At 44.7% G+C, this 15,358-nt stretch overlaps 1 protein-coding gene across 1 annotated transcript in view; it reads right to left on the bottom strand.

Moving 5' to 3' along the window:
• Nucleotides 1–15,358, bottom strand: part of CFAP61 (cilia and flagella associated protein 61) — a 449,917-nt gene that overhangs the window by 304,701 nt on the left and 129,858 nt on the right. Inside the window, exon 16 of the mRNA XM_040351184.1 lies at nt 2,309–2,515. Within this exon, the coding sequence (XP_040207118.1) occupies nt 2,309–2,515 (207 nt within the window). The remainder of the gene's footprint in view (nt 1–2,308; nt 2,516–15,358) is intronic.

The following is a 15,358-nucleotide window of genomic DNA, read 5'->3' on the forward strand; positions in this document are numbered from 1 at the left end:
GCACCATTACTGTTATTGTTCACTGATCATTTATATTTATTTTTATGCTGATGCCATTTGGGCTATATTGCTCCTCATTTCAATTACACCTACTTTCATTCCCCTCCCCCACCTGTTTATTCACTTATCCATTCACCACTGATTAGCGCAGCACTACCCTCCCCATTTTCAATTGCTTATGGTTTGATACACCTTCCAGTGCCGCAGCTGTACCTCCACTTCTCATCACTTTCATTTCCCCTCCCCCTTTCTTCCCCTCTCTGTTTCCCCTCCTTTGATAAGCGCGGTAATATCCATTTTTCCACTAATTGTAAGTTGTTACCTGTTTTTCAATAAATACCTAGTTCTATCAGACAGAGAGCACTAGTCTGTTTCCTCTCTTATTCACATATACCCTCCTGCTGACCTGGATATTGGCTGAGCTGAGTTGCTGGTAGCTGCCTGCCTATTGGGATTTGAAGGTTTTCTTGCTCACACCTGGGAGGTGTAAAACGCTTTGTGACCTAGCCATGGTCGAATGGCTGAGGTGAGAGGCCATCTATCTATTTAGTTTATCGGTGGAGGATTCTTTACCTGTGGATCACAGAATTTCTGATCAACTGCACTTAATCACTTTACATTGGAGCACTATTTGGATTTTTCACTTGTGCACTATATGGACTTTCTTCAATATTTAAATTATTATTATATTGTCTTAGATATTATTTGCGCTGCACTATTTTATACACTATTTGACTCTGGGACTTTTTATTTGAATTTATCCTGAGTGCTGGCTTGCAATCTTTTGTTTTTTGTTTATTATTCCAGCGCTGAATTTTTCTTTACATCACAGTTTTATACTGTAGGCCTGTAATTTTTAGGAATAACTCACTTAAATCTGACCAAACCAGAGTTTAATAGGCATCCCGGGTATGACATTTTTTTAAAAACAAAATTATAAATTCTAATATAATAAATAATTATAAATAATTATAACAAATAATAATATAATTATAATAAAAATTATTCAATAATGTAATCAACTAAAAATCACTGAAATTTGCTCAGTTGCAGAATTGTTGCTGTCATTATTTTATTTTTTTATGACGAATTTCCCCACAAATCGCTATCGCACAATTCTGCAAGTGATTATAATTTATTATTGCTGTTTTCTAGCTGATCTAAAACCATTTTTGACATAAAGGGACACTTTTGGTTGCTATGGACAATCTACAGTTTTCAGGCAGAAAGATAGGTTTTTATTATATAAAAGAACATGTAGGGCACTGGACAGACCACTAGGGACAAGGGGGGTGTGTTTTTTTTACATACAGTACTGTAATCTATAAGATTACAGTATACTGTATGTATTGTGTTTGTTTACGTTTTTGAATTTGGTGCCGATCTCCGCTCCCGTGCGTCGTAACATCGCAGGGAACGGAGATCGGCGGCACAGGAGGACGCTGTGTGAATCGAGCGAGGTCCCGCTCGCTCACACAGCGCGGTGGCATTGCTAGATCCAGGAGAAGGTAAGCCAGCGTGCGCTGCAGGCTCTGGCCAGCGTGCGCTGCAGGCTCTGCACAGCTACCCCGAGCGTGACTCGGGGTTACCGATTTTAGCCAAAAAATTCAACCTTGAGTCACGCTCGGGGATACCGCCAGGTGGGTTAACATTCATTGGTCAACCACAGCTTATAACTCATTTATTTATTTAATTACTCTGATATATGTCCTGATTGGACTTGATCAGTTCAGAGGCTGATCATCCAACTAAATGCTGGGTAGTCGGCTGGATAAATTCCAGCTGATTTTCCAGCTTGAGTAATTTTGCATGCATGCATCCCACACGTAGTCAGTGTTTAAATAGAGAACGTTATCTAACTATTTTAATTTTTATATTGGGTGATGGTGATGGGTGTCAAAGTGTCTGAATATATGTGATTGCTAAATTTTTGTATCAATAAACCCCTTTTTTATGCGGCACGGCCCAACATTTGGCATCTTTATCTCCAGGAGGATACATTTCTTTTGTTTTCCCCCGGGGGGGTCTTTTTGTATCGCATACTGTTGTTCCTCCTACTGGCCCATAGGTCACTACAGGGCATATGAGCTTGAGAGAGGAACAAGCGAGTATTTGGCACATCTGGAAGTTTCACATACCCGCATTAGATGGGCATCTGCTAAATAGAAGAATTTTAATACACAAACCCCTGGAAAGTTACTGTAAGTGTATGGCATCTTGTTTTACAGACTGTCTTTATGTTAATTTTGACCCTACGATGGCAGGGTCATACTAGTAAGCAATGATACACTGGCAAAAACACACTTACCTGACTTTCATCAGAGGGTGGGTAGATAGGGTAGTAGAGAGAAGATTTGTGTGATAACCGCAGAATCTCTTTAAGGAAATATTTGCTGAAATGTTTAAATATTGGATTTAATGCATAATGGTGAAGATGTCCATGTTCATCCCGTTGATGGTGGTTGTAGTAGATAAAGTCTTCAATGTTGTAATGGGAACGAATGTATTCTATGTCCTGGATCAATGACAAAACACACACTTGGTGACAGAGGTAAATTGTTCTGTGTCGGCAATAAAAGAAATACAGAGCTAACAATGATGGAGTAATCCATGTGGCTGAATAGTCACAGGGAATTTATCAGTGATAGTTTTCTGTAGTTAAATTTATTTTATTATGAACTCCAGAAGCGACTGTACAGAACAAAAAAAAAAGTTCTTGACATTAGGCAGAGTTTTGTATGTATTATGATGAAAATTCAGATTAAAGTATAATCAATATAGATAACATAAGGAATGCATTAAGTATTAGCTAACATTCCATGCATAAAAATCAGCACTGGACCCAAGTTACTTCCAGGGACTTAAGTTAGTATTGGATTTATTTACTAAAGTTGGAGAGTGCAAAATCAGACTCACTTCTGCATAGAAACCAATCATCTTCTAACCTCAGCTTGTTCAATCAACCACTTACCCTCCAGAAGATTTACCCCCCTTCATGACCAGGCCATTGTTTACGATACGGTATTGCGTTACTTTAACTGACGATTGCGCGGCCGTGACACGCTGTACCCAAATAAAATGTCCCTTTTTTTACCACATATAGCACTTTCTTTTGGCAGCATTTGAACACCTCATTGCTTTTTTTTGAGCTATAAACAAAAAAAGACCAACATTTTGAAAAAAATATATATTTTTTACTTTCTGTTATAAAACATATCCAATGCAAAAAATGTAATTCAGATTTCTTCCCAGTTTAGGCTAATATGTATTCTGCTACATATTTTTGGTAAAAAAAAATCACAATAAGCGTATATTGATTGGTTGGCACAAAAAAATTATACCGTCTACAAACTATGGGATATTTTTTGTATTTTTTTTTTTTTTTTTACTAGTAATCGTGGCAATCATTGACTTATAGTGGGGCCCCGATATTGCGGTGGATAGTCATGACACTATCTGACACTTTTGGGAACCAGTGACACTAATACAGTGATCGGTGCTAAAAAATATGCCCTGTCACTGTACTAATGACACTGGCTGGGGAGGGGTTAAACATCAGGGGTGATCAAAGGGTTACCTTTATGCCTAATCAGTGTTTTCTTACTGTGAGGGAGGTACTTTTACTAGAAGGAGGCATTGGTCCATGTTCCTGCTTTACAGGAACACAGGATCAATGCCTTCCCTACTGACAGAATGGTGATCTACCTTATTTACATAGGCAGACCACCGTTCTGGCTCTCTGCCTAATGATCGGTGGGTGCCAGCGGACATCGAGTCTGCGATACCCGCAGATCAGCTCCTGTCGGTCACTGATGGCGCACATGTGCGCCCTAGACCCGGAAGAGTCGGGAAAGCGTAGTAGGTATGTGATACGGCGCAGAGCAGTATATCTGCAGTGGGTGGTCGGAAACTGGTTAAGCTTTGGCAATAAAACCTGGAAGCTGATTGGTTTCTAAGCAGAAGTGAGCCTGATTTTGCACTCTCTAGCTTTAGACACAATGGAGGTTATTTACGAAAGGCAAATCCACTTTGCACTACAAGTTCTGCTGATTTTATCATCCAATCATGTGCAAGCTAAAATGCTGTTTTTTGCTTTCCTTGCATGTCCCCCTCAGATCTACAGCGACTGCACTTCCAAATACACTTTCAATGCAATTTCAAGTGCACTTTGCACTTGTAGTTTGCCCTTGTAGTGCAAAGTGGGTTTGCCTTTAGTAAATAACCCCCAATGTGCTTATTCTTCCTCTCTCCGCATAAATGTTCTTCTGTCCTAATCACCACCCCATGCAATCAGCCATCCACCTGTCCTCCAATCAGAGATCCTGTGTCATTCTTTGAAGCTGTACTACAGCTTCTATGAATGGTGGATCTGACAGGAAAGGGTTGTCATATTAAAGCTCTCCTGATGCTAACTCCTAACCGCCCCTTAGCTGTTGTAACCTCCGCCACACCTGAGAATTACAGGGGATAGGACAGAGGAAGATTTCTACAGAAAAACAAAGAATCAGCACAAGGGACACATCATACTAACAATAATTTATGTCCCTTGTGTTGATTTTTGTTTTTTGAATTTCAGCCAAACATAGGATTTAACCAGTTTTTTGGCAATCTGTGTCCCTTCAGAGAGATTTTTCCTTTACTTCCTGTCCTGTAAACACAGAATATGAAAGTTCATAGTGAGAAAAACCCCTGTTAGGATGTTGTCAAGGGAACAAATGTCTTTTGGAAGATTTTTTTTTTTAATTCTCCTTCTCTTTCAATTCTGGTGACAATGATCACCATAGAAATAAAGCGACATGTGCCAAACGTATAGTAAACACAAGTCAACATTTTTTTTTTTTTTTACATGCAAGGTCTTCTTAAGTTACTGTAACGGAATGACCCGGGACACCCAGAGACTTTGTGAGGATGGGGGATACTCCTGTGTCAGCGTCACTGATAACTCTCGGGTCTGAGTCCACCCTGTGCCCTTTGGGCATGGGGTGGCAAGTGAATCATAATTAATGTATTACATGAGATGGGACATCACTGATAGTTCGTATTGCAGGATTTTGAGATACTGCAAGATGTTGGTTAATTGTGAGCCAACTAGTCAATAATGACTCATTCTATGATTAGCCCTGACTAGTGACATGCTAATTGAGTCAGGGCCTGGAAGACATTTCATTGTCCTTGTGTAAAGGTGTTAATCCAGGTCTGCTCCCAGACCTCTAATTATGAATGCTAAATACTGTTTATGTGTGGAATGTACTATGCAGAGACGGAACGTCTGCCTAGGGAACTCAGTGTGTGATGGTGTTTTGTTTGTTATGCTGTTAATGAAGGAATGTTTAGTAATTAGCTCAAAGAATGTGATTGAAGCCTTAGTGTGTGATTAGGGGGGTGGGGAGTTGATTGTTCCTTTAATGCCTTGTACTGTATATAAGACTGAAAGAAACCATTAAAGGTATTACATTTGGAACAAGTACAGAGCTGTGTCTCGTCTTGATTCTGGGAAAATGGGATGCCTGCTGATTTGTCTGTGTGTCAGATGAGCTGTCATAGTTGATGGAAGGTCGTAAACGGTGGTGACCGTTACAGTTACTTTTTTTATTTCTTCATAAAAGGTAATGCAAATGCATTGAAAATTCGTAGTTAACGTGTGGAATTACATTTATATGGGCAAAGGCATTTTAAATGCCCTTTGAACACCCATGTACATAAGCTCATGTACAGCAATCTGGACAGGTACAGCATACAAGAGTTATCGCTTGTGAATTTATCAGACAACCTAGTTGTAGGATTAGAATATTCTTTAATAATGTGTTGCAGATTGGCTTATTAGACACCATAGTTCTATAACTGCACATGATGTAAGACTCAAACTATGCACATAAACATATGTACAGTAATCATGGAACAAGATATATACAGCTTTTTTTCCATCCACTTAAATAATACATAATTGGATAATAAACATAATATGTGGCCTGGTCCAAGCTTAGTATCAGAGTGAATACAGTAGTGCTGTGATAGCCACATAAAATGTCAATGGTTTCAATGTTATTATCACTTTAACTGGCAATGGTGTGCTAATGACTTATAAACAAATTTTACGCCTGGCTTCAATTTGAGATAAATCTCCTAGCTGCTAGATGGGTTTTATGTTTGTGAAATCATCTGAGATCCTCTTTATATGAAAATACAGTGAGGCTGATACAAGCAATGAAGGACAATCGCAAGCCTATAAAACATTAAACAACACAGGCGAAGGCTTTTTTTCAGTGGGAATGCGGGGGGGGGGGGTGCAGTTCTGGCACCTCCAGCACTGAATGTATCTAATGACAAGGGGTGTGCTAGAGGGTCCTTTGATGCTGGCTGCTGGAGGATCTATTGCTGCTTGGGGGGGATCTATTGTTGAGGGAGGGGTCTATTGTTGCTGGAAGGGATCTACTGTTGAGGAAGGGGTCTATTGTTGCTGGCTGCTGGAAGGTCTATTAATGCTGGCTGCTGTTGGGAGATCTACTTTTGCTGGTGGTGGTCTATTGTTCCTGAGTTTGATTTGTTGTTAGGGGATCTTTTGTTGCTGGGGGGTCTATTGTTGCCAAAGGGATCTCGTGTTGATGGCTGCAGGGGATCTATTTTACTGCTATTTATATTGGGCCAGATTCAAGAAGCAATTGCGCCTGTGTAACCATAGGTTACACAGCGCAATTGCTTACTTGCTCCGGCGTAGCGAATGCTCCTGATTCAGGAACATCGCTACGCCGACTGCAGCCTAAAATCTGCGTGGCATAAGGCTCTTATGCCACGCAGATTTTAGGCTGCATTCTTGCGTTGGCCGCTAGGGGGCGCTCCCATTGTGATCTGTGTATAGTATGCAAATTGCATACTATCACCGATTCACAACGTTGCGCGAGCCCTGCGTACGCAAATTACGTAGTTTGCGTACGTCGGGTTTCGCGTAAGGTTACACATCCTATTAGCAGGCGCAGCCAATGCTATAGGATACCCACGTTCCCGCGTCGCGATATTTAAAATCTACGTCGTTTGCGTAAGTGAATCGTGAATGGCGCTGGACGCCATTCACGTTCACTTTGAAGCAAATGACGTCCTTGCGAAGTCATTTGCCGCAATGCACGTCGGGAAAGTTTCCCGTCGGAGCATGTGCTCTACGCTCGGCGCGGGAGCGCACCTAATTTAAATGATTCCCGCCCCCGGCGGGATCATTTACATTGCCCGCGCTTACGCCGGGCAATTTTGCCGGCGGGCCCTCGCAATTTACGGAGCTACTGCTCCGTGAATCGAGGGCAGCGCAAAATATTTGCGGGGGCGCAGGGCAAAATCGCTGCCCTGTGCCTCCGCAAATAAAGCGCAAATGTACCTGAATCTGGGCCATTATCCTTAACAAATTCAATACAAATTACTTAGCACTCCAAAATTATACTTGGTTCTGTACTTCTCTAAAAAGGGTGGTATTGGGAGATGGGTACGTGGTGGAACCAAGAGATGGTGTCCATAGATGGGTAGGGGGCGGAGACAAGGGGTGACTTGGAAGAGGGGAGTACCTGCACCTATTCTCTGAGGGAAAAAAAGCTCTGACACAGGCTAACATATGCAAAGACAGTGCAAGAAGCAATGGGGATGTGCAAAGTGTAGTAACTCATAGCAAGAATTAGTTCTTAAGTGGCTGATGTCAGTTTACCTAAAGCAGAACTCTGGCAGTGGCGGTGCGTCCATAGAGGGCACCGGAGCGCCGCCCCCTCTCGCTTCCGCACCGCCACTGATATAATACATAGATTCATGCATTGCATTTATCTATGTATTGCCATCTGAATAACGGCAGCTGGTTGGCTGTGGAAGTGCCTATCAGAGCCAGCGGCTCCTTGGATAAGACTGACAGGCGTCTCAGCCAATCAGGTTCACCGGTTCTGGTTACCGGTAACCTGATTGGCTGAAGCGTCATCGAGGGCGGGAGAAGACATCGAGGGACCATGGAAGGAGGTTGGCCGACCCCAGAAAGGTAAGTGCCGTGCCGGGCGGGGGGGGGGGGCAGCATTTTACAGGGCACAAAGGCGATAATTACTGGGGCACAGTGGCAATAATTACTGGGGCACAGTGGCGATAATTGGCACAGTGGTGACGATTGGCACAGTGGCGACAATTGGCACAGTGGCGACAATTGGCACAGTGGCGACAATTGGCACAGTGGCGACAAAGGGCACAGTGGCGACAATTAAAGGGCACACTGGCGACAATTAAAGGGCACAGTGGCGACAATTGATGGCACAGTGGCGACAATTGATGGGCACAGTGGCTGCGTTTGATGGCATGGCACAGTGGCTGCGTTTGATGGCATGGCACAGTGGTGACAATTGATAGCACAGTGGCTGCGTTTGATGGCATGGCACAGTGGCTGCGTTTGATGGCATGGCACAGTGGTAACAATTGATGGCACAGTGGCTGCGTTTGATGGCATGGCACAGTGGCTGCGTTTGATGGCATGGCACAGTGGCTGCATTTGATGGGCACAGTGGCTGCATTTGATGGGCACAGTGGCTGCATTTGATGGGCACAGTGGCTGCATTTGATGGGCACAGTTTGGCTGCAATTGTTTTTTTTTATTTCTTCGTTTGTTTGCGCCCCCCCCAAAAATTTTGAGCACCAGCCGCCACTGAACTCTGGTGAAAATAAATAAATAAATCAAACTTGCAGAGGGGCTCCCCCAGAACTGCAAGGGCTACATGCTCATTTAATCTAGGGGGGACAGGTAAAGCAACTATACTTTCCTTATGCCTCACCTTCTCTCTATGACACTCCTGATTGTGGCTGGGTGCTCGGTGTCCTTACTTACAGTGCAGGACTGCTGGTCCTGCATTGTACATAATGACGTTAGATAGCCTGAGACCGAGGTAAGTGAAAGGGTTTCAAGGAATGGTCATGCAACTGGGAAGAAGCCTGCAGGAGCGAAGAATAAGGTAAGTAAAGTTGCTTTTCATTTTTAACCTAACCTAAACGAGTATTTAACTTTTGCATTGCCAGAGGGTAAGAGCCCCTCAGCATGAGGATTTTTTTTGCCCAAAGTTCAGAAACACTAATACTGCTCTGTGAACATTGCTTTTTGCTTTGTTTAGTAAGCCTGAAAACACAGTGAAGGGTAAGGCTTGGTAGACACTGTCCTTAGTTCTTCCATTGATGATGGTTTGAATGCATTCTGTAGCAGCATTTTAGGCTGGGTTCACATCTAATGCCAATGCGGCTCCCTGTTCTCCATTTCAGGGATGAATCAGGCCTGTATTTTTGCCTGAATTCGGACCTGGAACGCACAGGACTCTTGTGCAATTCACTCGCCACGCAGATGTGTGAACTGGTTCCATTAACAGCCGGTCACAATCTCCTGCCATGCAAATTGGATGCAGAGAAAAACCGCATCCAATTCGCACTAGTGTGAACCCAGCCTCAAAGTATTCCAGGTATGGATATTTTATACATAGTTACATTGGCCCAGCTTGATTGATGAATCTGGAAGCTGGGAATCATTGAAGTAGACATCATCGCAACTCCAGTGATCTCCACATCTTTCTGGGTCCCATGCTGAAAAGGAGGAGATTGGAAGCTGGGCATGGGAGTTTGTAAACCTCGGAAAAAAAAAAAACTTGCAAGACAAATAATGAGCTAGTATGCATTGAATTCTATCTCATTATGAAATATTTACCTTAGAACGATGCTGGTCACGGCATGGCTACTAAAGAAATGGCACCAGCGGCCCTTCAGTGCGCGTGCGCCGATGTCGGCAGCAGCACATATACGGAATATCTCCTGGACAAACTAACAAGTTTAGGAGATATTCATGGTACCTACAGGTAAGCCTTGTTATAGACTTACCTGTAGGTAAAAGTGGTGTAATTAGTTAAAAAATGCACAGCATTCTCTGAAAGGCACCGGTGCCAAGCAGCCAACTCCTGTGTTCAGAATGCATCGGCCAGCCGCTCACCGCGGGACCCGAAAGCAAGTGGAGATCACTGGAGTAGCAGTGTTTATTTCAGTGATTTACAGCTTCAGATATGGTATATGCATAGTTACATCACTTGTAGCTGGACCAATGTAACTACCGTATTTATCGGGGTATTGCGCGCTCCGGCGTATAGCGCGCACCCCTAAAGTGGACCCGCATTCCTGTGAAAAAAAGATCGGCGGCCTCGTCGGGTCCGGCGTCCGTCTGCGGCTTTCGGTGGTGTCCTCGTCGGGTCCGGCGTCCTTCTGCGGTGTCCTCCCCGCTCGATCTCCGCTTCCCGCGCTGAGTTTGAACTACTGCTCGTCTCCTCTCGCGGTCAGATCCTGTACGTCCAGGACGTGACTGCGAGAGGAGCCGAGTCTGCCCGACTATACACGAGTGTACTGCGCTCGGTATATGCCGGCACAGTAGTTCAAACTCGGCACGGGAAGAGGGTATCGGCGTATATCGCGTACCCACGATTTTGCCCTGAATTTCAGGGCAAAAAAGTGCGCGGTATACGCCGATAAATTGTATAAAATATCCATACCTGGTATTCATCTTTAAGGCTGGGTTCACACTTAGGCACGGAGGGGCTCACAGCAGGGGTCCGGCATGTCCCCATTCAGGTCCGATATCAGTCCGATTTTTTGTCTGAATTCAGACCTGAAATGGACCAGAAGACGCACAGGACTCCTGTGCAATTCGCACCGGAGCCGCCCCGGAGATGTGTGAACCGGCTCAATAGAGAGAAGGTCACAGTCTGCTGACATGCGAATTGGATGCAGGGGAAAACCGCATACAATTCGCACTAGTGTGAACCCAGTCTAAGATCTATTCCAGATTTAGCATCATGTAGAAGGCAAAGTCTCCTCAGGCTCCCTGCAGCGTCCCCTGCTACTGACTCCGTGCACAGACAAGAGGGGAATTGGTTACAGAGCTCATTGACTGTGACTGACCTTGCCAGTGTATGTGTTGCTTGGAACTTAGAAGCACAAAGGACTGGTGGCAATGGCATGGATGTGTCAGATTGACACAGTGAACCACAATTTCGGTATCACTGCTGATCTTCAATCACACAGAACCTCTGTAACTCTGTGTTCTAGTTTGTTATGTGGAAATCAGAAGAACTTTGATTGAAGGGGACTTCTAATCAGAAATGCATAGACAAAGTTGATTAAGTCAACTTGACCTAACCCATGCCATGTTGTGACTTCTGATACACTCTCCTGCGCATACTGGGGTAGATTCACAAAAGAGATATGATGGTGTATCTCCATATACACCGTCGTAGCTCTGAGTCTGGGTGGTCGTATATATGCGCCTGATTTATAGAATCAGTTACGCATAGATTTCTATTAGATCCGACCGTCGGATCTTAACTGCATATTTACGCTGGCCGCTAGGGGCATGTACGCTGATTTACGCCTAGAAATATGTAAATCAGCTAGATACACGAATTCACGAACGTACGCCCGGCCGACGCAGTACAGTTACGCTGTTTACGTTAGGCTTTTCCCGGCGTAAAGTTACCCCTGCTATATGGTGGCGTACATGCGGCGTATCCTGTGTTAAGTATGGACGTCGTTCCCGCGTCGAATTTTGAAAAATTTATGTCGTTTGCGTAAGTCGTCCATGAATGGGCAAAAAATTTACGTCGTTTGCGTAAGTCGTCCATGAACGCCATGCGCCGTTCGTGAAAACCGTCAATCACGTCGGGTCATGGTTAATTTACATAACACACGCCCACCTCTTCACAATTTGAATTCGGCGGGCTTACGCCGGCCTATTTACGCTACGCCCCCGCAACTTTCTTTTGAGAATACGGCACTTGCCTGTAAAAGTTGCGGAGGCGTAACCTAAATAGGATACGTTACGCCCGCACAAAGATACGCCATTCTACCGCCGTGAATCTACCCCATGATCTTTTTTTTTTTTTTTGAAAATTCTTTTTATTAGTTTTTGCACACAAAAACAGTACAGACAGGCAGGCAACATACCCACCACGACAGTGGCCACGCAGGGCCAACACACACAAAACAGAGGTAAAAAACCACCCCCTGCACAACTCCTTAACCCCCTCCCCCCCCCCACCCAATCCCGACCAACACCCTACCCCACAATCCCATCATAAAGGTATTTGTCATAAGTGACATTAAATGCACTCAAGGTACAGCACTTTGCATAACTGGAATCTCGACACTCAGTCCCAGTGACCTAGGAACTTATCCCACCGTTTCTGAATTGTCAAGCCATGCCTGCCAAACTTTATAAAACTTTTTACCACAACCCCTGGATTTGTACGTGGCCTTGTATAAGTGTAATACCGAGTTGATCAGCCCCTTCCAGTATGACACTGTGGGAGCGGCAGTTTTCTTCCAATTTAGCAGGATGGCCTTCCTGCCATAGAACAGTCCTATATTCAATAGGGTACGATGTGCCAAGGAGGGAACAACCTCCTCAATCAACCCAAGAAGGCATACCCTAGCCGTTAGGGGGACTGGAACGCTAAGTACTTCTGTTAAACATTCTACTACCTCCGACCAAAAGGTTTGAATGTGAGGACATTTCCAAAAAATGTGTTCTGAATCCGCTGGAGAGAAAACACATCTCCAGCACTGACTACTAGTTGCAGGATACACACGGGACAATCTGGCAGGAGTATAATAAATGCGGTGCAGAAATTTGAAATGAATTAGATGGTCCCTGGCTGAGACCAGATGTTTAAAGGGGTGATCCCACATATCTTCCCAGTCCTCCCCCTGAATGTCTGGAATCTCCCTCACCCAACGCTCACGGCATCTGGTGACTCCCAGAGGTGTCTTCGCAAACAATGATTTATACACCGTGGATAAGGTTTTGGGCAACTCTTCATTCCCCAGGAGGTTCTCCAGTGCGGAAGGAAGGTATTCTACCCTTCTAACCCCGAACTGCGCCCGAAAGGCATGACGCAGCTGCAGGTACCGAAAGAAGAAGGAGTTTGGCAGACCATGCCTCTCCCTCAGCTGATTAAATGAGATAAGCTCACCCTCTCTAGTGATATGCTCCAACAGCTTAACTCCCCCACAAGCCCAAATCATCGGGTCCGGAAGGGAGCAAAGGTCAGGTAAATTCGGGTTCAGCCACAACGGAGCCGAGGGGGAAACACCCAAATAGGAAGGTGACATCATGGTAGTGGCGGACTCCCATGCTCTAATGGTAGCTTTCATGGAAGTTGTTAAAGGTAAGGAGGATTTTGGTCCTCTATAAAGGGCTAACCGTAGACTCTCATAGGAACCTAATAATGCAGCTTCCAGTCAGGGCCAGATTAAGAACATCATGGGCCTGGTGCTGAGGATTTTGGTGGGGCCTTTTAGGCTGCATTCACACCTCCGCGACAAGTAACGCCGCGTACGCGGCGTATTTTGCCGCGAATAGTGTAACTTTTTTTTTACAAATCCTTCCTATTGCTTTGTATGGCCGAACGCCAATGCCGCCTGAAAAAAAGGGTCCGGGACTTTTTTTCATGCCGCAGGTGTACGGCGTCTATGAGATGTGAACCATCTCATAGACAGCAATGGGAATTCTCCCCTCCAGCGGCACGAGCGGCCGGCGTCGGGCGTTTTGTCGCGGAGGTGTGAATGGGGTGTAATAAATAATAAATAAATGCGTGGGAATGACATGAACGCAGCCCAGCCAAGGCAAGTGACCAAAGGCACAGAACCCAGAAGGAAGACCGGGTGAAGATGGAAGTGTCCAGGCCCCGCCTGATTCATCGCAGCACTGGAGGGCTCAGTCTGAAAATTTAAGTGTACCCTAATGTGCTAATATGCTGTGCATACTTGTACATTGTGGCATAACCTACCCCAGGGCCTCTAAAAAGTAGTAATGTCAGGAAAGTTTACTACCGCTTTATTATCACAGGATCCCAGGAGCCTCTCATGGGGGCCCCCTACTGACCCGGTGGACGGTGGCCCTTGGGCAGTGCCTAAGTGCACAGTTGCCAACATTTAAAAAATATTTTCAGGGCCACTTTTTTATATAAGTGCTATATTTAGAGTAGCTGAGATCCCCGATGTTCCTCTATACATCATAGTAGTAATCACAAAATTAAATGAGTACTAATAATGGGGCAGAACAAATATGAGAACTGATATTTCCTTTAGTTGAACTAACAAAAGTGTGTCCATTCTAGAGCTGGTAACATTGAGGATATTCAGTATAATTTTAAAGAACTGTTTTTGTGGGTAAGCGACATAGGGGAGGAGTATGGACGGTATATAAGTGGGAAGTATGTGCAGGTGAGGGAGAGGAATGTGGAGGGTCTAACAGTGGGCACTATGTACAGGAGAGGAGTACAAAGGGTACGGAAAAAAGCACTATGTACAGGAGAGGAGTGTGAAGGGTATGACAATGGGCAGTATGTACAGGAAGAGTGAGCGGGTTTGACAGAGGGTAGTACGTACCAGAGAGAAGTGTGGAGGGTATGATGGGGCAGTATGTACAGGAGAGGAGTGTGGAGGGTATGACAGTGGGCAGTATGTACAGGAGAGGAATGTAGACGGTATGATAGTGGGCTCTATGTATAGGAGAGGAGTGTGGAGGGTATGACAGTGAACACTATGTATAGGAGAGGAGTGTGGAGGGTATGACAGTGGGCACTATGTATAGGAGAGGAGTGTGGAGGGTATGACAGTGAGCAGTATGTACAGGAGAGGAGTGTGGAGGGTGCGACAGTGGGCACTAAGTACAGGAGAGAAGTGTATGACAGCAGGCACTATGTACAGGAGAGGAGTGTGAAGGGTATGACAGTGGGCGCTATGTATAGGAGAGGAGTGTGGAGGGTATGACAGTGGGCACTATGTACAGGAGAGGAGTGTGTAGGGTATGACAGTGGGTACTATGTATAGGAGAGAAGTGTGGAGAGTATGACAGTGGGCACTATTTACAGGAGAGGAGTGTGGAGAGTATGACAGTGAGCACTATGTACAGGAGTGGAAGGATATTTCGGGACTGAGTAGTGGTTAAGCGGGTCATACATGGATTGAAATTACGCCAATTATGCAGAGACCAGCCATAGTCAATCTATGTATGGGCTAGCTGGTTTTACACAAGTCAATCTATTAATCAACTTGAGTACAACCAGCCTGTTTTTTTTTTTCTTAAAACAATCAGTGCTGCCAGCTAAAGTTAGCAACACTGATCATTGTACTCACTGGCAGAACACAATAACACTGCAGGAGTGATTCCCCCATCCACAGGTCAGCAGGTGAGAGGGTGTGTGGGGACAGGCTGGGGAGAGATACTAGTCAGTGGCTGGGTAGGCACTGGTACTATCAGAGCCAGATACACACAGGTTACATACGCCACGATCGTTAGAGCGAGAACAATAATTCTAGTACTAGA

This window comes from Rana temporaria, chromosome 4, assembly GCF_905171775.1.
Source record: "Rana temporaria chromosome 4, aRanTem1.1, whole genome shotgun sequence".
Taxonomy (NCBI): Eukaryota; Metazoa; Chordata; class Amphibia; order Anura; family Ranidae; genus Rana; species Rana temporaria.